This window comes from Hylobates moloch, unplaced genomic scaffold (assembly GCF_009828535.3).
Source record: "Hylobates moloch isolate HMO894 unplaced genomic scaffold, HMol_V3 SCAFFOLD_14, whole genome shotgun sequence".
NCBI classification, from domain to species: Eukaryota; Metazoa; Chordata; class Mammalia; order Primates; family Hylobatidae; genus Hylobates; species Hylobates moloch.
Genome location: NW_026652289.1, coordinates 46,249,127 through 46,276,829, shown reverse-complemented (window position 1 = coordinate 46,276,829; position 27,703 = coordinate 46,249,127). Strand labels below are relative to the sequence as shown.

At 40.1% G+C, this 27,703-nt stretch overlaps 1 protein-coding gene across 2 annotated transcripts in view; it reads right to left on the bottom strand.

Annotated features, from left to right (window-relative positions):
• The window catches only part of ADAMTSL3 (ADAMTS like 3), a 392,111-nt gene that overhangs the window by 271,900 nt on the left and 92,508 nt on the right, over positions 1-27,703 (bottom strand). For both annotated transcript variants that reach the window (XM_032174471.2, XM_032174470.2), the window contains exon 3: positions 2,559-2,686. In XM_032174471.2, the coding sequence (XP_032030362.1) occupies positions 2,559-2,686 (128 nt within the window). The remainder of the gene's footprint in view (positions 1-2,558; positions 2,687-27,703) is intronic.

Here is a 27,703-nt window from a genome sequence, read left to right as displayed (position 1 = left end):
AGAAGGGATGAGGGCTTCAGTCTGCTAACCCCAAATCAAGAGGAAGAAATTTTAAGGATACCACTTGAAGAGTTCAATATGTGTCACCAACAGTTGGTTGGTGTTTAATTCACACCTGAGAAATTTAAGGGCTGAGAGAACAGCTGCAGCAGTCCATGTAAGCAGAGTAGGTGTTGCAGCACTGGCTCCCTGGACTTGAAGAGTTTGTTTAGCAAAGTTTACATGAGGGTTTCCTGTGAACCAGATGTGGGCACGTGCATGAGTGCCAGCATGTGGTTGTCTTAGGAACTTACCAAGATGGCCACAGAGGGGTTAGCACATGTAAATAGGGAGAAGCTGGGGGCATGTCTAGCAGTCTCAGAGCTGAGGAAAGAGCAATATTACCAAGCCAAAGTGTTGTGAATAGCACATTTCAAGGGAATTGGAGGCAAGAAATCCCAAGGAATTTGAGAGGGCAAAGGCAATTTCTCAGAAAATCCATCAAAGTGCTCACAACAGTCAGCTTAAGACACTTGCCAAACAGAGAACACCAATACCTGCTCTCAACAATAAAGCCAAGAACTCTCCTGCCTCCCTTTCCTCTCCTGTTGCCCAAGTCTCCCCTTCTGAGTACGAGTAGAAAAGATGGAAGAAGTTGAGCAACTGCCCTTCCCTACCTTCAGCCTTCTGGAGATATATCACTTGGCAAAATTATGTTCCAAGCAAAATCAAAGAAATTTTAAAAATGAACCAAATAATAAATAAATTGTGAACATTTTAGTTGTATGACAATAGGATGAAAGTGGTTATTCATGGTCCTTAATATATTCCTCTGAATTCTCTTTAACAAATGCAAATACATACTAGAAAAAAAAAAAAAAACCAGTGCAAATAAATCCCACTCCTTTCCCACTCTAACCCTACCACTAATAGCAAATTATTCAGACTTCTCAGACTTGAAGTTTAGAAAGAGATGCCAAAGTTCTCCCTTCCCCACTCATTTCCAGGCTGGAAACTTCTCCCCCATGTGGCTGGCCAGCAGTGGGAAAGAACTCACCCTTTACATAAGAAGCCCCCTGGCCAGGCATGGTGGCTCATGCCTGTAATCCCAGCACTTTGGGAGGCCAAGGCAGGTGGATCATTCAGGTCAGGAGTTCAAGACCAGCCTGGCCAATAAGGTGAAACCCTGTCTCTATTAAAAATACAAAAATTAGCCAGGCATGGTGGCAGGCACCTGTAATCCCAGCTACTTGGGAGGCTGAGGCAGGAGAATTGCGTGAACCTGGGAGGCGGAGGTTTCAGTGAGCCCAGATCCCGCTACTGCACTCCAGTCTGGGCAAGAGTGAGACTCCCTCTCCAAAAAAAAAAAAAAAAAAAAAGCCTCCTTCCCTTGCCCACAGGGTGTAGCTCTCCTATTGCAGCCTCCTTGGCAGAATAAATATATCCCAATACAACATGATACCCCATCATTCTTCCACACAGCATGACACAGAATACCAGGGCCTATATCTGCTCACCAAGGTGGAAACATGGGGAAGCAGGCATAACACTTTCTCTTTGCAAGAATAATCCCTGGATTTAGTTCTCCAATGCTTTACTGAAGCTTCCATGCTCTGAGTTAGAACTCACCCTGAGGGAACGCTACTACAGTACCTCCAGCAACCTTCCCAGGCCTTCCTGGAGTAGACCAGTGAGTCTTTCATTTCAAAGGCCACATGTACAATCTCTCATCTGCCCTGCTCTGCACTGTCACAAGGAAACTGGAGGACATACTGGGTCACCGTTTAATGTATGATAAAACAGTGACCTCAACGAAATCCAAACTCCAGCCAAAATATGCTCTCCCTGCATTTCTACTCTATATCTTGAAGCTAATCAGCAAAGGCCAATTTACTCTTTTGCCTAACAATATTCCAAATCTGAAGATGACTGACATAATCTCGGAATCTTCTTCTGTACAAGACTAGCACATCAGATTCCATCAATCTGGGGCTCTGTCTTACCTAAGAGCTGATGCAAAATCCTTGACTGGGAATTAAACTGTCCCATAAAGAATTACCTTGAAGTGTCTCAAAAACAATGATAAGCACAGGCTTATTAGAAATTTACAGGTTTTTTTAAAAAGCTGATTTTACATTTTTGCAAATATTATTTAACATAAACATACCTAAAATATGAAAACAGAACTTGTATCATGTTCTTAATCAATGGGTTGCTCAGAATAGATGAACAAGAACTGGATTAAGTTGCAGCAACCCAAGGGCATAACTCAGAAGACTTGACCTCTTGCCCCAACTCTTGACAACTTTAAACCAGTGACTTAAAGTGCCAGAATTTCCTTTCCTCAAAGCCCAAAGTGTCCAGTGCTCCTGGGCCCTGTGCGAAACATGGCCACACTCACGAAAACGGGACCATTGCTGCTTAAATATGTTAACCTAGGTTGACTAACATTTAGACAAAGCAAATGTTACACCATCATCACAGCACATTCCAAAGCCATATAAAGTTATCTCTCCTCTCCACCCATCCAGAAGCACTGGCACATTTCACATTCAGGAGCAAGTGAAGCCACCACTGACCTTCCAGTCAAACATCTCCGCAGAGAATATGACGCTCCTCCCCCACAGGTCCGGGAGCAGTCACTCCAGTCGCCCCAAGCATCCCAGTTGCCATCTCTCTCTTCATCTGAACGAGTGTTTCTTGAGGTCTAGATGTTAAAAAGCAAACAAACAAAAAAAACCACACAAGAAATTATAGGCAAATGTGGTTGAAATATCCCAAACCTTCCCCAGTTATTCCAGAGTCACCTTTTTTTTTTTTTAATTGAGACAGAGTTTCGGTCTTATTGCCCAGGAGTGCAATGGCGCAATCTCAGCTCCCTGCAACCTCCACCTCCTAGGTTCAAGCAATTCTCCTGCCTCAGCCTCCTGAGTAGCTGGGATTACAGGTGCCCACCACCACACCTGACTAACTTTTGTATTTTTAGTAGAGACAGGGTTTTGCCATGTTGGCCAGGTTGGTCTTGATCTCCCTAACCTCAGGTGATCTGCCTGCCTCAGCCTCCCAAATCCAAAGTCATCTAAGCTCTTCACAAAGATCAATGTTACCCAAAAATGCTTTGCTTTGGAATGACTGCACAAAAAACAAGACAGGTTTATATGAAAATCAGTTGACACATGCATGCCTTTCCACCTTAAGAAGGTTTTATCGAGATAGCTTTTAAGCTCAGTATTATATCTGAAATTTTATCATTCCTAAATTTAAATAAATTGGCTAAATATCAATTATATTATTCTGTTTTCTAACTTACATAGCAAGGACCCTGCTTGAGCCTAAACCCCATCTACTAAAAATACAAAAATTAGCCAGGTGTGATGGTGCGTGCCTGTAATCCCAGCTACTTGGGAGGCTAAAGCAGGAGAATCACTTGAACCCGGGAGGCAGAGGTTGAAGTAAGCCAAGATTGCACCACTGCACTCCAGCCTGGGCAACAGAGCAAGACTCTGTCTCAGAAAAAAAAAAAAAAAAAGAAGTGCTCATGAGTGAAATTCTGACTTGCTTGTGTGTCAGGCAGACTGGCGGTAACTCCCAAGAAACCTTGCATAAGGATTTGTGGAACCTCCTGACAGAATCTCCATTCCTAGAAAACAAAGTCATATGAACATAGTTGGCCAGGTTATAAAGGTTTCGAATCCAAGAAAACAGGGAAGAGTCAATTATGAGTACAGTTTGGTTTAACTGGTCTCCTAGACTTTCCACCATTGACTTAATTTAGAATACTACAGAGAAGAGGGGGAATTAGAAGTAAAAAGTACATAGATAGATGTAGGTATAGACCTGAAAAGAAATAAAGCTTATTATTATGTTACAAAACTTTACTAAGGGGTCTAAAATATACTTGAATAAATAAAGAAACAACCATAGTCCTGAATGAGTAGACTCAATACTGTAAAATGCTACTTCTCTCCAAGTTTATCTATAAGTTTACAGCAAGTCCCATCAAAATCCCCAAAGAAAAATTTTTTGAAACATAACAAATGATTCTAAAGTTCATCTAGTGGCATAAATATCTGTAAGAGCCAAGGGAGGCCAGGCGTGCTGGCTCATGTCTATAATCCTAGCACTTTGGGAGGCCGAGGTGGGTAGATTTCCTGGAGTTCAAGACCAGCCTGGGCAACATGGCAAAACTAGCTGGGCGTGGTGTCACATGCCTGTAGTCCCAGGTACTCGGGAGGCTGAGGCACCAGTATTGCTTGAACCCAGGAGGCAGAGGTAACAGCTGAGATCATGCCACTGCACTCCAGGCTGGGTGACAGAGCGAGACTCTGTCTCAAAAAAAAAAAGCTAAAATATTGTGAAGGAAGATAGAATTACTATATGATCCAGCAATCCAACTTCTTGGTATTTATCCAAAAGAATTGAAATCAGGATCTCAAAGAGATATTTGCACACTCATTGTTTGTAATAGCCAAGACATGGAAGCAACCCAAATGTCCATCAACAGATGAATGGATAAACAACATGTGGTATACACACAATGAAATGCTATGGAGCCATTAAAAAGAAGGAAAGCCTATCACATGCCACAATATGGATGAATCTTGAGGACACTAGGCTATGTGAAACAAGCCAGTCACAAAAGACAAATACTGCATGGTTCCATTTATATGAAGTATCTAACATAGACCGACTCATTGAAGCAGAAAGTACAATAGTGGTTGCCAGGGACAGGGGTGATGAGGAAATGAAGAGTTACTGTCCAATGGGTATAAAGTTTCAACCATGCAAAATTAAAAAGTTCTAGAGATCCGCTTTTCAACATTGTACTTACAATTACCAATACTGTACTATATGCTTCAAAATTTATTAAAAGGGTAGATCTCATGTCACGAGTTTTTTTAAACACAATTAAAAGAAGTAAAATGAGAGGAAAATTGTCTCAATTAAGAGTAGAGAATTGGCACAGCAATAAACAAATGGACCTATTAAAATGAAAAAAAAAAAAAAGAGTCCAGAAACAGATCAAGTATAAGGACACAGTATAGCACCACAAATCAATGTGACAAATGTTTTGTGGGCTTTTTGTTTGTTTGTTTTGTTTTGTTTTTGAGATGGAGGCTCGCTTTGTTACCCAGGCTGGAGTGCAGTGATGTGATCTCAGCTCACTGCCACCTCCGCCTCCGAGGTTCAAGCAATTCTCCTGGCCCAGCCTCCCGAGTAGCTGGGACTACAGGCACCCGCCACCACACTCGGCTAATTTTTTGTATTTTTAGTAGAGACGGGGTTTCACCGTGTTAGCCAGGATGGTCTCGATCACCTGACCTCGTGATCCACCCACCTCAGCCTCCGAAAGTCCTCGGATTACAGGCATGAGCCACCATGCCCAGCATGTTTTGTGTTTTTAAAAATCATAATAACTTCTTCATAGACTACACCAAAATAAATTCCAGATCTATTAGAAATGTATGTTAAAATACTGAAACCATAAAATATTAGAAATATTATAGATTAATAGATTAATCTTGGATATACCTATACCAATAGTTGTATAGGAAAGACTATCCTAGATATAGCAATAAAAGTAGAAATTATAAAGGAAAAGACTGATAGGTTTAATTACATTAAAATAAAAACACATATATCATTTTCTATCTCTTCTCTACAGATAAAGCTATGGGCATAGGCATATATATGCAAAATGTACCAGTAAAAGAACATGTATATAGGCTGGGTATATAGGCTGGAAACATACCAAATTAGCTCTAAGAATGGAGGAAGTAGAACTAGGAACAAATGTTGTTGGGAAAAGACAGGAAATGAACTTCAACTGAATGTTTAATTTTCCCTAGTCCCCCCCCAGAATATGATAAATTGTTAAATGCCAGTTTTATTACTATTTGAACTTTCATGGTTTTTGAAATTTCTATTCTAAAAATATTGGGGTAGGGAAAAAGATAATCATTAGATAATCATATTAAATCTATGTCATTTTTCATACATGTAAACTTTGTACATGTATAGGGAGAGGAGTGAGAGGTTAATCAAGATGTTACCATTGCTACCTCTACGTGTGAGGGATTTGGGTGACTTTAACATATTTTTGTTGTTGTTGCTGTTTCTCTGCATTTTGTAGTCTTTTCGTAATAAAACACATCATACCTTAATTAAAAACAAGGAAGCAAACAAACAAAAACCACATATTCTTAGTGTACAGAAAAGTTCAAGTCAGACAGAATTTAATAGGTAAGTTCTAAGCTGGAGAACAGCAAAGTTTATGAAAGAAACTGTGACATACTAATAAACTGCAGCATGTGACTGAACTAGATATTGTACAGGTTTCCTTAAGCCCTTAGGCAAGTTACCTCATCTAACAAAAAAAAAATTAAATTAAAAGAGGGATCTGTGAAAAGGACCTTCAAAAGTGAAATGAAGAAATAATGACTGGAAGCAAAGAGGGGGTTTTCCAATAATTTTCACTCAAGTTGGTCAACGGGCTTTATGGCTTGTTGCCAAGCTACCTATTTATAGCACAGTAAGCAGTCCTACTAGAGGCAATATTTCAGTAACAGTCAAGTGAAAGAAAAGGATAAATATCTGGTGACTGATCAAATCTGTCATCAGGAATAGGGGCTAATTAAACCCATACTATTTACTGTTCTAATTAGACCACTGTTCAGTTCAATTTTCTATAGTAAACGTCACCAAACATAACTGTGTCCTGTCTATAACATAATAAAAAAATAAAGTTTTAATTCACAAAAAAATACAATAAGCAGTTTAATACATTCATCTGGACTTTTAGGTTGGGTAAGTCCAAATCATTTAAGTAAATGTTTAAAATATACACAGCTGAAATTGATTTTTCATTTTGTCACTCGATATACCGAAAGGTTGAATGTGAAAAGTTGAAAAACATCATCATATATATTTTTAAATGAAAGTTGAGAGTTTTTGCAATACTGTTTTAATTTGTTTTTATTCCCACTATTCCATCTGTTCAGTTCATAGTTAGAATCAGGTTTCTTTCCATAACTTTTCTACCTTAACTTACCAAAAAAAAAAAAACTTGATTCTAAAATAACTAAAATAGGCATGTTATAAGTGCAAGCATTTGGCTTCTCTGATTAGATAGGTAAGATATTTTCCCTCGAAGAAAGTAGAGCACAATTGGCACCTCAAGAGGGGTCCCTGAGTTTTTCTCCTCTCCTCAGCCAGGAAGATGGTTGGATTTTGTTTTGAAACCCCAGTGCTGTCTCCAGCAGCCAGCCCTTCTGCCTTTTTAATGTATTATTTCTCTGGAGAGTAATAGCAATAATATCCCAGATTTCCACCCAGTTCTGCTCTCCTCCCTTTGATCCTAGCAGCATAATAATAATACAGATATTCAGAAATAACTCCACTGAAGCAGAATGAAGCGCCACCTGGGCCATTGCTGAAAATGTAAGTTTGCGTTGTCTTCCTTGCAGTGAAACAGAACCTGCTTCCCTGGAGCTTCCATCCTTCCAGAGCAGTGGACAGAGCCTTGATCCTCTTCTACAGAAGAGCCCTTCTCAAGCTTTCTGAAAGCCTCCTAGTTCCTTCTACGTTCCCAGATCCTTTGCAACTATGTTTTCTCTTGGCACACATCAAAATTTGCACATTTTAAGTCTTAAAATGTAGTGTCCAGAATACAACACTGAATCTAAGAACACAGACTATACATTGCACCTACGATCCAGGTTTCTTTAGATAAAACCTAAGTTTCCTTCTCTCCCTCCCTCCATTCCTTCGTTTTTCAGCCAGCCCATTTTTTGGAATCTGCTCTGGAGACAGCATCACATAATGGTTAAAAGCTGTCTGACTCTGAGTTTCTTAAACTTTCTAAAACTCATCTATGAAATGGTGATGATAATCTTTACCCAAACAAGATTTAAATAAAATAACACATATAAAGTACAGGCAGCATCTCCATGCATGCAGTTGGTGAGTATCTCAATAAGGGTAAGCAATTGTTTTTCTTCCTCAAAAATAATGTCTTTTTCAAAACAATGATGAGAGCCAGCTCTCTCCCATTTGTACTTATGCAAGACTTAACATTTATCACTACTGAATTTCCTCTTGTTGGTTTTGGCCCAGAATACCAGCCTGTTGAGATCTGTTTGAACCCTGATCCTGTCACCCTATCTACGAGCCACTGTGCTCAGCTCTGCAGCTTCCCTGTCTTCACCCAAGTCCCTGATAAACGTGTGGGACATAGCTCTCTAATCTTACAGCATTCCATTAATGCATATTTCTGCTTTTTAAACTAGTAAGCCGACCATAATGCCAAGTAAGCAGCCAACTAATCAGACTTGGAATCTGAACACAATTTAATGTTACAGTAAAAATATGAAATAATGCCAATTACCGTCATCAAATGTCAGGAGGCAGAAAGGTTTGTGGGGAGGGAAGAAATCAGCCATCAGAAGGAACTGGATCCGGCAGGGTGGAACCTGTATTCTTGGGCTGCATGGTGGTGGTAAGCCTCCTGTGAGAAGAGGTATGTAGCAGCTCCACATTGGTTAGCCCCAGCTCTGAAGGTTAATGACAATAAAATACAGCTGACTGATATCAGCTGGATCTTTGGCCTGATTGTAACCCAGGTGAATATCTGTGTTTGTCAGTTGAGTATAGCTGCTCCCAACTCCCCCTGTTCAAACATCTCTTTAGGTTGTCTCAAGTAATCATTTAAATTCCATGTTGTTATTATTTTATATGGTGAGTTGTTATTTGGACCCAATCCAAGTGTGCTTCAATCAATATCATGTCACTCTGTGACCTTGTCTGGGACCAGAATCTGAGGCAGAGCATGGAAGAAGACCTGAACAACTTTGTCCTACATAATACAAACACTGTTAATCATTACTAATGCACAGCGTGAGTACTGCCTGCCAGTACTTTTCCTACCTTCTCTCTAACCTTCTCAACAAGCCCTTTAAGACAGATATCACCATCCCCATTTTGCAGGTGAACAACTGTGGCTTTGAGAATCATGTGTGTCCAAGGCTCATCTATAATTTATTTTATTTATTTTTTTGAGACGAAGTCTTACTCTGTCACCCAGGCTGGAGTGCAGTGGCACAATCTTGGCTCACTGCAACCTCTGCCTTCCAGGTTCAAGCGATTCTCCCACCTCAGCCTCTCAAGTAGCTGGGATTACAGGCACTCGCCACCACATCCAGCTGATTTTTGTATTTTCGTAGAGACAGGGTTTCACCAAGTTGGTCATGCTGGTCTTGAACTCCTGACCTCAGGTGATCCGCCCACCTAGGCCTCCCAAAGTGCTGCGATTACAGGCATGAACCACTACGCCCAGCCAACATCTATAATTTCTAATGTCATACAATGAACATGTATAATTTTACAAGAAAACATCCAATAAAAGTTATTTTCTCCTTAAAGAAGGGGCCCAGGCAGAAGTCCTTTCTGTCTTACCCCAGACAAAGCCTGCATTTTCCTTATGGACATATGTGTGTTTTCCCCACTGATGCTCCACTTCCTTTCACGACCAGGAATCCAGTCAAATACAGCAGCCCAGCTATCATCACTCACAGTTAGCATTTCACCTCTTGGATCAAATACATCTGCTGCTGTGATCTGCTTGACCACAACATTCTTTCGATATCTCTATGAAGTCTTTTACTTTTTTCTCCCTCTATATTGCAAGCAGAGCTACACTTCTGCTTTTCAAAAGTATTTCATTTTGTCTAGGTTCTTTCATGAGGAATTCTCATTCCTGACTGATGTTCATGAACTCACACGCATTCGTTCATTTTCTCACACAAACTATACCAAGAGCTTGCTAAGTTCAAGGCTCTGTGCTCAGCGCCCTGGGAATACAAGTGTGGATCTGGCCCTCAAGTGGCTCACAAATCAACAAGCATCAGGTGAGAGGGACAAGGGCTGTGGTGAGGCAATGGCAATCTTTGGTTGTCAAGAGCAACAGACACAAGGGGCCCAATGGGAGGAGACCCTGAAACAGGAGCAATCGGTACCTTGGTTAGGAGAGCTGGGATAGACTTTCCACTGAACATACCAACTCTGCTGGAAGCACGGGCAGCACCTCATGTATCCCTATCACCTTCTTCTGTATGATAGGTTACATGTGAGTCCTTATTTTGTGCTCACCTCTGTTTTATAATTGTGATGGAATTACAAACACTTTTTACTTTCTTCTTTTATGATCATCTATAATTTCTAATGTTATATGACAAACATGTACAGTTTGCACAATAAAACACCCAATAAAAGTTCATTTTTTTTTAAAGGGAAAAGAAAAACACTAAAAGGAAAGCTATGAAAACACTTCCAAAGAAGCAGTATGCACTTTGTGTTGTTTGGTTCAAATTATCAGGCTTAAAGATCTCTTAGGAAATCATATTTTCCTAAGTAAAGCTCTAGCTAGGGAATATTTTGGATGAAAAATTCCAAAAAAGATATTGTTTACTCATTATATAACGGGGCTGGTAAAAGCCAAAAATATTGTAGGAATAAGTATGTTCACCATCTCATAAAGACTCAAGTACTGCTTGCTTTTCTTGGATTCCCAGGCATAAATCAAATCATAAAATATTTTCCTGACAAGTTCTTAAATCTGTGACTTATAATGAATACTACAGTTCTACTAGTCTTGCTAAAACGTTAGTAATTAAACACAGATTTCACGTATAAGGTCACTTATTGGAAATGCTATATTAACAGCTCCATATTAAAAACAACCCAAAATAAAATGAGTTCCACTGGGATATTACTTCCCAGACATCAAATAAATGTTCATTCCAATGTTACCACAAAGGTTATTTAAGGGGATCTCAAACGACCCAGATTTAGTTAAGAGTAAATACATTCTTTCAGGTTAATACTACGTTAAGGTCTTTAACAAAAGAAATTTTAAAATATGAATTGGGTAAACGGCGTAAAAATGTCACTCAAGCTGTCACACAGACTCAACAATTCAGTCTGACCAGGATATATTAAACACCCACATATCTAAAGCTGTGTGCTAGGTACTATTGAGAAATGCTCCATACCTCTGTGTTTCACGTCTCCCTTCTCCAGTCCATTCTACCCTCTACTGCTCCAAAACTCATTATCCTGACAGTTGATGGCCTCTAGGATTTGGTTGACACTTTCCTAGTCAATGTGCTCCTAATTATTTTACCACCTTTAAAACCCTTCACTAATTCCTCAGGACACACATTCTGCCCCTCTAGGCTGTTTGTGCCCCACACTACCCTTTGTCCAGCTTCATCTCTGGTGGCTCCTGCTAGCACCACATATCCCATATGCTGAGCACACAACATTTTTCATTATTTCAGACACTAACACACTTGCCATCCTGCTTGGGAAGCATTTTAAAAACACACTATTTACCAAGGTAGTGGACAGGGTACAGGGAAACCATGAAGCCTGGTGCAGCACCCTGGGGCTGGTGCCAGCCAGATTCTGTGGATCTGACGATTCTCATTATCTGCCTTGGCCCTGCATGCTAGATGGGGCAAGGGCAGGCAGCGGCTGTGTATACAGGGCTGCCTGAGAGGAGCTAAGGCCTTCGGTTGAGAATCAGAGCTCACAGCAACCCACAAAGAGAGAGCTGGGGAAATAAATAAACACACTTCTGTCCTCCCTCTCTCCAGTGGCCCTGCAGTACTCGTTATTGGCCAAACCCAACCAGGAGCCAGAGGGCAAGGGCGACCATTGATGCTGTCCATGCAGGTCAGCTTCCCAGTGGGTGGAGCGCGGGGCAGGGAAGGGTGGAGAGTGGATCTGGAGGGCAAAGAGAAGCTTTCCAGCACAGTAATTTATTGACTCACTGGAATATTTTTAAGCAGAGGAGTGACTTAGGCAGATTGTATTTTGGAAAAATTACTCTGGCAGGAGTGTGGATAAGGATTGAGGGAGCAAAGCCTCACATCAGAGAGCATAGCTAGAAGGCCACTGACATGCAAGAGACAAGAGCCTAGACTAGATTTACCAGTGTCTGGAGGAGGAGAGCACAGATGCAAAGTTCAAAGGTGCTAGAATCAATAGGAGCTGGCAGCTGACCAGATGCAGGAAGAAAGGAGATGCTAGGATGACTCCCAGGCTTCTGTATTAAATGATTTGTGGCAAATGCCAATTTCATTCAGGCTTCCCAAGCATCCTCAAGCCTACCTTTGAGGTAAGATTCTCAGCACCTGTGTGTAAAGAATGAGAGCAGTTTACCCGATAATGGTTAAGATAAAGGGGGCAAGCTGTTGGTCGCTGGGAGGAATCTGGCCTGCAGGTCTGGGTTATTTAACAATGATTGCATATTCTGCCAAACAAGCCCCTAAAAAGAATTATTTCTTAGGCCGGGCGCGGTGGTTCATGCCTGTAATCCCAGCACTTTGGGAAGCCAAGGCGGGCGAATCACGAGGTCAGGAGATTGAAATCATCCTGGCTAACATGGTGAAACCCCGTTTCTACTAAATATACAAAAAAAATTAGCCGGGCCTGGTGGTGGGCGCCTCTAGTCCCAGCTACTAGGGAGGCTGAGGCCGGAGAATGGCGTGAATCTGGGAGGCAGAGCTTGCAGTGAGACGAAATCGCGCCACTGCACTCCAGCCTGGGCGACAGAGCGAGACTCTGTCTCACATAAAAATGTAGATTTCTGAGGCCTAGAGTGGGACCCTGTCTCAAAAAAAAAAAAAAAAATCTAGATTTCTGACTTCTCAGGAAAATAAAATTCACATCACAGCATGGCAATAATTAAAACTAAGTGTGGCCATCCGATTTTTTTTTTTTTTTTTTTGAGAGGGAGTCTCGCTCTGTCGCCCAGGCTGGAGTGCAGTGGCGCAATCTTGGCTCACTGCAAGCTCCACCTCCCTGGTTCACGCCATTCTCCTACCTCAGCCTCTCCAAGTAGCTGGGACTACAGGCGCCCGCCACCACGCCCGGCTAATTTTTTGTATTTTTAGTAGAGACAGGGTTTCACCGTGGTCTCGATCTCCTGACCTCGTGATCCGCCTGCCTCGGCCTCCTAAAGTGCTGGGATTACAAGCGTGAGCCACCGCGCCCGGCCCAGCCATCCGATTTTTAAAGGGCACGTGGCCTCCAATATGCCCAGTCCCCATTCAGCCACTGTGAGGATTCATATTATCTTCCTGGCCTCTGTAGATCAAACTGGGAGTTTGTTGATGACAAATGACTGTCAGCTTGAAAGTAAATCAAGTCCGGGTGCGGTGGCTCATGCCTATAATCCCAACAATTCAGTTGGCTGAGGTGGGTGGATCACTTGAGGTCAAGAGTTCGAGACCAGCCTGGCCAACATGGTGAAACCCCGTCCCTAATAAAAAAAATACAAAAATTAGTCAAGTGTAATGGTGTGCACTTGTAGTCCCAGTTACTCAGGAGGCCAAGGCACAAGAATCGCTTGAACCTGGGAGACAGAGGCTGCAGTGAGCTGAGACTGCATCACTGCACTCCAGCCTGGGTGACAGAGACTCCATCTCAAAAAAATAAAAGAAGTAAATCAAAAGACATGTATATTTATAACTGATATAAGATTCTTCACAGTATTGCTATAGAACGGCATTATTTTCCAGAAGTAAGAAACATACATACAACATGTAGCTTAAAAATAAAACAAAGGGCATTTGGTTTTTGCCAAGGTCTGAATGTGTCCCTGGAAATTTATATGTTGCAAGTTGATCACCAATGTGATAGTATTAAGAAGTGGAGCCTTTAGGAGGTGATTAAGTTATGAGGGTGGAGCCCTTAGGGCCCTTATAAGGAGCTTGAGAGAGTTAGTTCCCTCTCTTCTGCCCTCCCACCTCGTGAGGACATAGCATTCATGCCCTCTAGAGGACATGGCAACAAGGCACCATCTTGGAAGCAGAGAGAACAGCCCTCACCAGACACCAAACCTGCCGGTGCCTTGAACTCGGACTTCCCAGCCTCCAGAACACGAGAGAATACATTTTTGTTCTTTACAAATTACCCAGTCTCAGGTATTTCATTATAGCAGCACAAATTGACTAAGATAGTTGTCTTTACTGCACGCTAAGATCAGAGTGTGTCCACAGAAGCAGAATATACATCATTCCATGATGCCCAGTGTCTAAACTCCACTCCCTTTCCACATGTGGACTTTGCAGTATTTCAGACATAAGATATCAGTGTATTTAAGAATCATATTCTGGCTAGGTGCAGTGGCTCACACCAGTAGCCCCAGCTACTCAGGAGGCTGAGGCAGGAGAATCAGTTGAACCCAGGAGGTGGAGGTTGCAGTGAGCAGAGATCACACCACCACACTCCAGCCTGGTGATACAGTGAGACTCCATCTCAAAAAAAAAAAAAAAAAGAGTCATATTCTGGAATGTACCTATGCTAGCACTAACACACAAGAAACCATGGGCCCTGCAGGAGATCATCTGAGGAATCACATGGGCCACATCTCCAGTGACAACCCCCATACAAACCAATATCATGCCTGACAATATCTAGGTTATTTTTCCCTATTAATGCAATCAGTGTTTATACCTACTAGACAAGTAGCTTGTTCTTTTCTAAGAATCATAACCAGGTCCTCTCAGATTGTAGCAAGAGACAACATTCAAATACAATAAGAGCTTTGTTTCATACTGACTTTATTTTTGTTAAAAATAAATTCTTAAACATAAAGATACTTTACATGAGGGAAGATTTAATAGGATATTATCTATGCTCTTGGGTTAGTCATCATGAAGCATATATAACACAACATCAGGTAAGATTAAAAAGAGATAACTGTAGGTTGCCAAATTTAAAAGTCTGATGGAGACGAATGGTGGGCTAGATAATACAGATCAACCATGCAATTGAGGACAACTACAAAAGCAAAAATGTCTTCCAGGAAATTAAAGTAAGAGATTGTCAGACAAAAGAGAATTCAGCTTCAGCAGACCAGTCTTAAAGAAAATATTAAATGGTGTTTTTAAGATTAAAGGAAGCTTGGAGATGATGAAAGAAATGAAGAGCAAAAATAAGAATGGTAAACATAAGTAAATTAAAAGAAAAGCAACTGTGTAAAACAGCAATTATAATGGATTGTGGAGTTTTAAATATTTATATGGAATTAACATACCTGACAATGACAGCCTATGAGTCAGAAGAGAGATAAATGGCCTTAAAGTATCCTAAGGTCCTTGTATCATCCGTGAAGAAGATAAAAGTACCAATTAATACTCGACTTTGATAAGTCAAGGATAGATATTTTAAGCTCTAGAGTTATCACTAAAAAAAAACAGAAAAGAGTGTATGACTTCCAAATTAATGTATATGGGGAAGATATAATAAGAAAACACATTCAATCAATCCAAAAGAAGACAAAAATGGAGAGAAAAAGGAGTGTAGGCAGATGGATAAATTTTAAAAGCTCATAGTAAAATGGAAGATTTAAATGCACATATATCAATTACATTAAACCCAAATAGAATAAATCACCAATTAAAAGACAGATTGTCAGGATAAAATTTAAAAATTCAGTTACATTCTGTTTAAAAGAGACATTCCTTAAATATAATGACCAGAAAGATTAAAAATAAAAGATTGAAAAAAATATATACCATAAGACTACTAATCAAAATAAATCTGGCTTAGTTACACTAATTAGACAAAGCAGACTTTAAGACAGAGAGATGCTACATACTGTTGGAAGTTTGATTTCACTAGGATGGAACAAATTCTAAAAGTGGAAGTACCTAACAACATAACCACAAAATATATAAAGCAAAAACTGACAGAACTGTAAGAAGAAATAGAAAAATCCATAATGATGGTGGGAGGTTTTGACACAACTATCATTAACTTATCGAGCAGGTGAGAAAAAGTAACAATATAGAATATGGAAACAATTAAATTACAAATTGAAACTATGTAACTGTATAGAAAGCTACAACTAACCATCTCAGAATATATATTTTTGTATTTATGAAATGTTTATAAACATTTATCATGATCTGAGCCATACAGAAAAATCTCAAAAATTCAAAGATTGAAATAATACGAGTTTTTTTTCTGACAACAAAGCAAAAAAGCAAGTTTAAAACTAGAAAATGTCCAAACACATTTCATAGGTTAAAAATTAATCACAATGAAAATTGGAAAATACTCTTAATGAATGAAGATGAATATATTACATACCAAAACTTGAGTAAAGCAGCTAAAGCTATGCTTGGAAGGGGATCTGTAGTTTTAAACGCACATATTTGAAAAGAAGAAAGGTGAAAAAATCAATGATCTTAAACTATTTCAAGACATAGAAAAATGACAACACATACAACCCAAAGAAAGTAGAAGAAAAAATAATAAGGATGAGAACAGCAATTATGAAATGGAAAACAAAAATATAAGCAAGAGGATCAACAAATTAAAAAAGACTAATAAAATTAAAATCCTTGGCAAGACTATGAAAGAATAAAAGAGAGAAAAGTCACTAAAAATCAATGTTAGGAATGAAATGTGGAATATCACTGCAGATTCTGTAGGCCCTAAAATGTAAGAGGATGAAAAACATCTTTATGTTAATATATTTCAAAATTCAGATGTAGGCCAAGCTGCCTGCCCTAAGGCAGGACAAACTCTTCTGAGTAATTTACCCTCCAGAGCTGCCACAGGATAGCAATGGCTGAGATTCACCCCAAATCCCATCTTTGCTGTGCTCCTTCCTGTCTTCCACCTCTCTCACTTCCTTTTTGGGTTCCACTGGAATAAATCACTTGGATACGAATCTTCATCTCAGGTCTTCTTCTTAGAACCCAACCCAAGAAACTTATTAAACTATGTGCATGCCAAAACATTGATTTAAAAAAATACTGTTAGCCAGGCGCGGTGGCTCACGCTTGTAATCCCAGCACTTTGGGAGGCCGAGGCAGGTGGATCACGAGGTCAGGAGATCAAGACCATCCTGGCTAACACAGTGAAACCCCATCTCTACTAAAAATACAAAAGATTAGCTGGGCATGGTGACGGGCACCTGTAGTCCCAGCTACTCGGGAGGCTGAGGCAGGAGAATGGCGTGAACCCGGGAAGCGGAGCTTGCAGTGAGCGGAGGTCAAGTCACTGCACTCCAGCCTGGGTGACAGAGCAAGACTCCATCTCAAAAAAAAACAAAACTGTCATTCAAAAATGATAAAGAATTAACATGAGTTACTTCAGGGTGTGGGTACACATGAGTTTATTATACTAGTCTCTAAACTTTTCTATTTCTCTACTTTTCTAATTAAAACAAAAAAAGGAAAGATGTGGATCAGAAGAATTTCTGAGACATTCAAGCAGTGAAAGCAAGTGACCTGCAAGGGGAAAGGTCTGCCTTCTCCACAGCAACATCTAATGCCAGAACACAAGGAAGCAGTGCCTACAAAATCCCACAAGAAAAAAACACTCAAGAGTATTACAACTACCTAAGCCCTATTCAAGAATAAAAGCACCTCATCAATATTAAAACCTTTGTGCATGAGAGGACACTATTAACAAAGTGAAAAGGTAATCCACAGAATGGGAAAAAATATTTGAAAATAATGTATCTGACAAGGGGTTAATATCCAGAATATATAATGAACTCTTACAATTCAGCAACAACAAAAAAAGAAATAGCCCAGTTAAAAATTGGGCAAAAGACATGAATAGATATTTATCCAAAGAAGATATATAAATGGTCAATAAGCAGATGAAAAGGTGTTCAACATCACTAATCATTAGGGAAATGCAAATGAAATACCACTTTATGCCCATTAGGGAAATGCAAAGGAGATACCACTTCATACCCATTAGGATGACTATTATAAAACAAACAAACAGGAAAAAAGTTAACTGTTAGTGAGTGATATGGTTTGGCTGTGTCCCCATCCAAATCTTGAATTCTAGCTCCCATAATTCCCATGTGTTGTGGGAGGGAACCAGTGGAAGGTAATTTAATCATGAGGGCAAGTCTTTCTTGGGCTGTTCTCATGATAGTGAGTAAGTCTCACAACATCTGATGGTTTTATAAAGGGGAGTTTCCCTGCACACATTCTCTCTTTGCCTGCCACCATGTAAGATGTCCCTTTGCTCTTCCTTCCTCCCTCTTCCACCATGATTGTAAGGCCTCCCCAGCCATGTGGAACTGTGAGTCAATTAAACCTTTTTTATTTATAAATTACCCAGTCTCAGGTATGTCTTTATCAGCAGCATGAAAACGGACTAACACAGTAAATTGGTACTGGTAGAGTGGGGTGCTGCTGTAAAGATACCTGAAAATGTGGATGTGACTTTGGAACTGGGTAATAGGCAGAGGATGGAACAGTTTGGAGAGCTCAGAAGAAGACAGAAAAATTTGGAACTTCCTAGAGACTTGTTGAATGGCTTTGACCAAAATGCCGATAATGATATGGACAATGAAATCTAGGCTGACATGGTCTCAGATAGAGATGAGGAACTTGTTGGGAACTACAGCAAAGTGACTCTTGCTATGCTTTAGCAAAGAGACTGGCAGCATTTTGTACCTGCCCTAGAGATTTGTGGAACTTTCAACTTGAGGGAGATGATTCAGGGTATCTGGTGGGAGAAATATCTAAGCAGCAAAGCATTCAAGAGGTTAATTGGGTGCTGTTAAAGCATTCAGTTTTAAAATGAAAACAGAGCACAAAAGTTCAGAAAATTTGCAACCTGAGATGTGACAGAAAAGAAAAACCCATTTTCTGAGGAAAAATTCAAGCCAGCTACAGAAATTTGCATGAGTAACAAGGAGCCAAATGGTAATTACCAAGACAATGGAGAAAATGTCTTCAGGGCATGTCAGAGACCTTTGCAGCAGCACCTCCCATCACAGGCCCAGAGGCATAGGAGGAACAAATGGTTTCATGGGCCAGGGCCCAGGGCCCCCCTGCTGTGTGCAGCCTAGGGACTTGGTGCCCTGCATCTTAGCCACACCAGCTGTGGCTAAAAGGGGCCAAGGTACAACTCGGGCCATGGCTTCAGAGGGTGAAAGCCCCAAGCCTTGGCAGCTGCCATGTGGTGTTGAGCCTGTGGGTACAGAGAAGTCAAGAATTGAGCTTTGGGAACCTCCACCTAGATTTCAGAGGATGTATGGAAATACATGGATGTCCATGCAAAAGTTTGTGGCAGGGGCAGAGCCCTCATGGAGAACCTCTGCTAGGGCAGTGAGGAAGGGAAATTTGGGGTGCAGGCCCCACACAGAGTCACCACTGGGGCACTGCCTAGTGGAGCTTTGAGAAGAGGGCCACCTTCTTCCAGACCCCAGAATGGTAGATCCACTGACCGCCTGTACCATGTGCCTGGAAAAGCTGCAAACACTCAATGCCAGCCTGTGAAAGCAGCCAGGAGAGGGGCTATACCCTGCAAAGCCACAGGGACAGAGATGCCCAAGGCCATGGGAGCCCACCTCTTGCATCAGTGTGACCTGGATGTGAGAGATGGAGTCAAAGGAGATTATTTTGGAGCTTTAAGATTTGACTGCCCCACTGGATTTCAGACTTGTATGGGCCCTGTAGCCCCTCTGTTTTGGCCAATTCCTCCTATTTGGAATGGTGTATTTATCCAATTCCTGTACCCCCGTTGTATCTTGGGAGTAACTAACTTGCTTTTGATTTTACAGGCTCATAGGCAGAAGTGACTTGCCTTGTCTCAGATGAGACTTTAGACTATAGACTTTTGAGTTAATGCTGAAATGAGTTAAGACTTGGGGGACTGTTGGGAAGGCATGATTGGTTTTGAAATGTGAGGACATGAGATATGGGGGGGGCAGGGGTGAGATGATATGGTTTGGCTGTGTCCCCACCCAAATCTCAAATTGCAGCTCCCATAATTTCCATGGGTCATTGGAGGGACCCAGTGGGAGGTAATTTAATCATGAGGGTGAGTCTTTCTTTTGCTGTTCTCATTATAGTGAATAAGTCTCACAACATCTGATGGTTTTATAAAAGGGAGTTACCCTGCACAAATAATCTCTTTGCCGGCCACCATGTAAGATGTCCCTTTGCTCTTCCTTTGTCTTCTGCCATGAGTATGAGGCCTCCCCAGACATGTGGAACTGTGAGCCAATTAAACCTCTTTCCTTTATAAATTACCCAGTTGTGGGTATGTCTTTTTCAGCAGTGTGAAAACAGACTAATACAGTGAGGATGTGAAGAAATTAGAACATGTGTTCATTGCTGGTGGGAATGTAAAATGGTGCAGCCACTGTGGAAAACATTATGAGAGTTCCTCAAAAAGTCTGATGTATTACCATATGATCCAGCAATTCCACTGCTGTGTATGTATCCAAAAGTATTGAAGGCAGGGGGCTAGGCGCAGTGGCTCATGCCTGTAATACCAGCACTTTGGGAGGACAAGGCAGGTGAATCACCTGAGGTCAGGAGTTCGAGAGCAGCCTGGCAAACATGGCAAAACCCTGTCTCCACTAGAAATACAAAAATTAGCCAGATGTGGTGGCAGGCACCTGTAGTCCCAGCTACTCCAGAGGCTGAGGCACGAGAATCACTTGAACCCAGAAGGCAGAAGGTGGAGGTTGTAGTGAGCTGAGATCATGCCACTGCACTCCAGCCTGGGCGACAGAGTAAGAATGTCTCAAAAAAAAAAAAAAAAAAAAAAACTGAAAGCAGGGACTCAAACAAATGTTTGTACCACTCTGTTATAACAGCAGTATTCATAAAATCCTAAAGGAGAAGACAACCCAAATGTCCACTGACAAATAAGTAGAGAAGCAAAATATAGTATATACATGCAGTGGAATATTATTTAGCTTCAGAAAAGAATGAAATCCGGGCACAGGCTACAACATGGATGAACTTTAAAGACATTATGCTAAGTGAAATAAGCCAGACACAAAAGGATAAATATTGTATGATTCCACTTATGAATTCACAGAAACAGAAAGTAGAATGGTGGTTGTCAGGGACTGGGGGAGGAGAGAATAGGGAGTTATTATTTAATGGGTACAGTAGGTTCAGTTTTGCAAGAGGAAATAAAGTTCTAAAGATGGATGGTGGTGATGGTTGCACAACAATGTGAATGTACTTAATGCCACTAAAGGGTACACTTAAAAATGGTTACAATGGTAAATGTTAAACAATACATATTTTACCACGATAATTTTTTAAAAGAGTACAGGCAACACCAAGGTGTTCAAATGTTAAAAAAAAATTGAAAAATTCAGTAAATACAGCCTTTCTTTAAAAAGTTGATGATGAAATCCAACCAGCTAGGAAATGATTCAAAATTTTTACAACAGGATTATAAAGTCATGTAAAAGGAATGGTGGTGAGCATTTAATCAATTTAAACATTAAACTTTGAATAAATAACAGGAAAATTAGGGAGTGGAACATATACTATACTAAATTAGCATATATAATAACATAACTAATATAAATCTGGAAGGTGAATGGAAGAAAGTTGTAGGGAAATCAAGTACCATTGACTAAAATTTAAATATGAAATTTTAAAACATAGTAACGCCAATCTCCTCACCTTTTGTGATATACCTTACAGGTATCTTTAAGGAAATAATTTATTCTGCTGTGATCGAACATTCATCTCAATTTAGCAAATCCTTCAGTTTTATTTCATTTCCTTATCATCTATTAAATTCACATAAAATTAAATATTTTTAATTTAAAATGGCATGCATCATGTAATGGCATTTCTATAGCACTATGTCTATTTATTTATCTTATCCAAAACCCTATTTGTGTATGTGTATGAAAATGCTTAGAATGCTATTTACCACATATGAACACTAGTTATTTCTAGAAAGTAGGATGTAGGGTGCTTTGTAGTTTTCTTTGTACCTCTTCCAAACTGCTGGATTTTTAAAACAACATCTAACATTTTTTAAATGTTAATTATTCTGACAAATAAATCAATCCAACCTGGGTGTAAAGAAGTCATCTCACTGTGCCTTCAAAACCTAAGGCCCAAATCCGGGTCTCTCCGGTGAATGCTTACCAAGAAGCCTGTCTTGGTGGCTGGCATTCCTGTGAGCAATATTTATGGAAACTGCTTCAGGGCATCCCAAGGCAGATCGAACAAGGCCTGCAGTCAGATGCTACAGATTATTAACTTCCAGCCTCACATATTTCAACAAATGTTCTAGAATGGTGCTTTTCTGTCAGACAGTTTTGCCCCCCAGGGAACATTTTGAGATGCCTGGAGACATTTATGGTTGTTGCAACTGAGGAGAGGGAGGTGCTACTGGCATTAATGGGTGGAGGCCTGACATACAGCGCCCAGGACAGTCCCCACCACAAAGAATTATCTGACCTAAAATGTCAACAGTGGTGAGGTGGAGAAACCTGTTCTTTCTAGAGGATGTGTGTCCACACAACCAAACCTCTTTACTCTCATGATGACTTATGAAGATAAAATCCTTTCTAAATCATTATGACAACTACGTTATTAAAATCTTCAACCTTCAGATAAAGTTATAACAATGCAAACTGCTTCACTTTCATTTATCACATTAGAGCAAAATAGTACTCTACATGGATGTAATGTTTTTCATCCCTTCCAAGCAGGTTCCTATAGATCACTTTATATATTTTCTTGCTCTCCATTTACAACCACAAGATAACCATACAAAGCTCTTAATTTCAACATACCCCAAACCATAATCAAAGCATTTATATTTGACAATCCACAGTGGGCTTCTCTTTCCAAGAAAAAAAAATAAGCACAGTTTTTCAAGTTTAATGATATTAAGTTTTTTTTTTTAATTCTTTTTTGACTTTTCTTAGTGATTTACTTCCATCCATGGTTAGCCATTTCACATAGAAAAACACAGGGTTGTGCCAACGACTCATCAAGAATATTATCCAGACCACATTTTAGGGGCATAGGCTTTAAATAAACTCCCACAAGAAATATTATTTGACAGCTACCAAAGTAAGTAATGAAAGAAGCCAGTGCATTGTTTCTATCTCATACCTCTCCTTCTGGGATTGGTTGGTGGTCTGCATGCTCTGGACCACCTGCAGGGGTTGTGTTGCCCTAGGTGAAAAGAGAAAACTGGGAGAGAGAATTCTGCACAACTGAGACCAGTGGCACAAAAAAATTGAAAAGCTGAGAGCAAAATCCCAATTCCTTGACTAAAAATGGTAGGTGAGTCTCCCTGGTTAGGTAATAATGGCCTCGTGAGGCCATTCAGACCTAACCATTCAGACCATCAAGTCTTCAGAAAGGCAGCCAGGGTTTTGCAGGTTAAGCAAAGTTAGAAGTCACTTACTGACTCAACAGCATTCACCAAGCCCCATTTAGTAGCTGCCCTCAAAAAGGTTAATCTCACTGGAAGATAAAGGAAAACTCATGATTGCAAGCAGGCAATACACACTGAAAGAACAAGGAAGGACAATAACTCCTCAGCCTGTGAAGTCAGGGCATAATTCTCAGGGAGGGTGTCAATTGAGCTGAATCTTGATGGATGAGAGAGTTGAACAAACCTAAAGGCAAGCATATGAGCAAACAGTCTCTATAATTTTGGCAAAGGAAAAGAGAAGAAATGTTTGTGTAAACTTCAGTGGGTTGTAAATAGAGTTATCAAAGAAATACAGTAACTTCTATAGAGCTGTGTCATCTAAGTTATATTGTTATCTACTTTCTTAATATGACCTTAAATTTACACTAGCCACATTTCAAGCACTTGTTATGCACATGTGACTAGTGGTTACTGTATTAGATATTGCAAATATAGGAAATTTCCATAATTACAGAAAGTTATAATAGACATTAGAAAGATATAAGTAATTTGGAAATAAGGTCACAAAGTTGAAAGTAAAGCCAAACACTTTCTTGGGAAAGAAAATTTGTGCGTGTGTGTGTGTGTGTGTGTGTATGCATAAACATACATGCACATCCACTTTACATATGGATGTAAAATAGAACTACACATTAATCATTTATTAGATTTAATCATATATTTTATAAATTTTAGTAATATCCAGTATGGGATTTTTTTTAAACAGAATTCAAACTTTCAAAATCACCACAGAGAATAAATACAATAAATTTTGGTCTATTACAGCAAAGTATCAAAAATAAAGAAAATGCTAAGGCTATACCAAAAAAATGTGAAAATGATAAAGGAATAAACTAAAAATAACAGAAGAAGGAATATAAACCAAACAGAGCATCTTCTCTTTTTAGCACTTTTGTCTTCTATACCACTGATTTGATTTTCCACAAAGCCAATTTTGCTCTTTATTCTCTTTTCATTTTGTTGTTTTCATAACACTTAATATTTTCTTCAATTGCATCAGTAGCCAAAGCAAATGGTATTTAAAATGTATTGTTTCTCATAATAAATTGCCTTCTATAAATTCTCTCTTTACCTTTTTAGGGCATAGGTTATTGTTATGATGCAGAATCTTTTCACATTTCTCACGCTACTATTGATGATTTTTACTCCTTGTCAAACAGCAATCTATTCTAGGCTGGTATTTGCCCCCCAAACTATTGTTGGTGGATTCTCGTTGGGTGGAAAACTTTTTACTCCTCATTTGAACACTGTGGGAAATTTTTTCACACCTGGGGTTAGGGGATGAAGGAGGAGCAGGTAGTGAATCAAGATGAAAGTAATTCCATAAAGAGGATGTCACCTCTGCAGTATCTCCTCTGCATTTATTAAAGATGCTGCATCAAAGGGTTAAGGTTTCTATATGCAGTTTTCTGTTCATTCCAGTCAACATATCTCCATACTATATACATCGAATTTCCTGGCACAGCTGCCCACCTTCTCGGAAAGGACACAAACACATTGGAAAAAATTTACATCAGAAAAAAAGCACCAACACCCACAGATTTATATTTGGTGTTGCACCTCTTATGCTTGACTTACTTGGACCATGAGCTTCCAAATATTATTGACCCAGAGCAGCCAACAAGGCTCTAGGAAGAATTATGTCCAACCCCCCATCATTTGAGACTTAATTTCCAGGTCACTATTAATTTGGGCTCTGCTTCTAACCTAGAAAATGACCTCCAACACTTGGTTAAGTCAGTATATTGGTTTTTCTTTTTGTCCATAATAATATAAAATGCCAAAATTTTAATAATGTTGAAAATTATATTCATCATTGAGTCAAAGCTACAATTCATCCTCACATTGTTAACTTAGTCCACTGAGTTTTCATTCTTCAAATTTCAGCTCAATTTTCCTCAAAGAAGCCTTACCTGACTTCAGTCTGTAATTACAGAACAAACTATGTGACTAACGGATTAATGTCCATCTCAAACTAGACTATAAGCTCCATAAAATTTTGGATTTGACCTTGTTTTACCTACCAGTGTGTCTCTAGCAATTAGCATTGTACCTGACATACAAGAGGGACTTAATAATATGTACTAAGTGAATGCATGAATTAGTAATTTAGTTAATGAACAAACAAATGAACAGAGTTAATACTTTCAGTAATAAATGAAGGAAAAGTCATGTTTTCAGTCAATGGATCAATGAATTAAAATGTCTCCCCCAGCCGGGCGCAGTGGCTCATGCCTGTAATCCCAGCACTTTGGGAGGCTGAGGCAGGCGGATCACAAGGTCAAGAGATTGAGACCATCCTAGCCAACATGGTGAAACCCAGTCTCTACTAAAAATACAAAAATTAGCTGGGCATGGTGGCACATGCCTGTAGTCCCAGCTATTCGGGAGGCTGAGGCAGGAGAATCGCTTGAACCCAGGAGGCGGAGGTTGCAGTGAGCCAAGATAATGCCACTGCATTCTAGCCTGGCGACAGAGCAACACTCCGTCTCAAAAAAAAAAAAAAAGTCTCCCCCATGCAAAAATATGTCTGTGAACCATTTTGAAAAAGAAGGGGACCAGAGTTCTGATCAATGAATTTATCTTTTTCATTTGTTATCTTATTTTTGTTTTTTCCCTAAATTATCTGCTGATTATGGGCATGACACCAAGCTATGATGCAAAACGTACAAGGGAAAAAGAAATATAATTTATTTAAGTCCTCAACAACTACGGGCTCAAACTGGTTCATTTCTTTACTGCCAGTGTTAATCCCGTTTTCATTATTATTTTAGTAGAAGCTTAGGTGAAGACATTCCATCCCTGTGCAATATGGAAAGCTAATTCTGAATTCTAGGTAGCTGTGTTGAGTTACCAGATATACTGTAATTGATTAAGAAACAAAACGCTTAGGCTTGTAATAGCTGATACATGACTCTGGTTCAGCTTGAATCCATAATCCATTGGCTTCAAATTTTGTGTGTAAATACAGACATGTGAAGGCCATAAGAGTGGAGGAATCAGTTAATAAATATCCAAAATAAAGTTTCCAGAAGTCTGGTTTCACACTACACTAATCTTCAACATCTTTCAATGAGCACACAGTTGAAGGAACACAAACAAATAGATCACTTTAAGGTAGAACCACAAAGTGTTACATCTGGAAAGGGACTTCTGAGCTTATCATTTTTACAGATGGCAAAATTGAGGTCCAAGAGGAAGACCTACACAGTCAAGTCAATGACAAAGAGCTTGAATGAGAACTCAGTTATTTCACCTTGCAACCCAGGACTCTTTTCAAGACCCACCCTATTCGCTTTCATGAATTACTAGTCTACAGCCATCTTCCTGCCTTGGACCTCCTGCCACTACTATTCATCCCCTACATCTAGGCCAGATGTATCCCTTTAAAACATAATTTCACACCTTAGTAACACCTCCCCACTGCTCAGACCATCTAGTGTTTTCCTAATGTCCACAGGACAAAGTTCAGAGTCCTTAGCTGGGCAGTCAGGACCCTTCACCTGCGTCCTACCAACACTTTAAACATCACGTCCTGCTGCACTTCCAAATGTAACAGCCACTGCAGTCCAATTGTTCTGTCCATCACAGCTCATCAGAACTGTTCTGCATGCATTTGCTTATGCCATTCTTCCTATGGTGACATGTTGACAGCTGCCCAGAATCCCCATCAATAAAGCTCTTGTTGCCTTAGCTGCAAGAGCGTACTATCAAACAGCCTTTAGCCATCAGTCTTTTCGGCAGTTGACTTAGTTGCAGGAAGGCATCTCTCCGAGGGTCACATCCCTGGCCAAGGTAAAATTAAAAGCTAACCTTGGAGAATGTCCTTCAGCCAGAGTCACTTCCACTACTGCCCTGCAACAGTGAGAGAGGCACAGCATCCAGTCCTTCTCTCACACCTGTGGACACATTCAGTGACTCACCAAAGCAGGGGTCTAAAGGCCTGGCCAGCTCAGTCCAACTTAGGACAACTCTAAATGCTATTCTTGTTCCAGAGTTTCTTGTGGGGTGTGCCAAGGCTTTCTTTGGGTCTGCATTTCAGTTTGACACCTCCCACTGCTCATCCTGCTTCATTGTCTTCCTTCCATGAGTGTCAATCCCAAGGAAACTCCCAAGTAACCATCTTGCATGTTAAACTCCTTTCAGAGTCTGCTCCCTGGAAAACCCAGCATGCAACACTCCCAGCCCCCAAATACTGGCTCCCACTGTCTTTCAAGGTCTACTCCCCAGGCCACTCCTCTTTACAAGTCCTGTAGCACATATAGATCAGTTCACTTATTTTACATTAATATGAACCACCTCATACCAATAATTCCTTCTTAGGTATGTGAAGTCACAAACGCATGCTGTGTTTCTTTCTTCTTTCTTTTCTTTCCTTTCTTCCTTCTTTGTGTGTGTAGTATTTTTTTTTTTTTTTTTTGAGACAGGGTCTTGCTCTGTCACCCAGGCTGTTGTG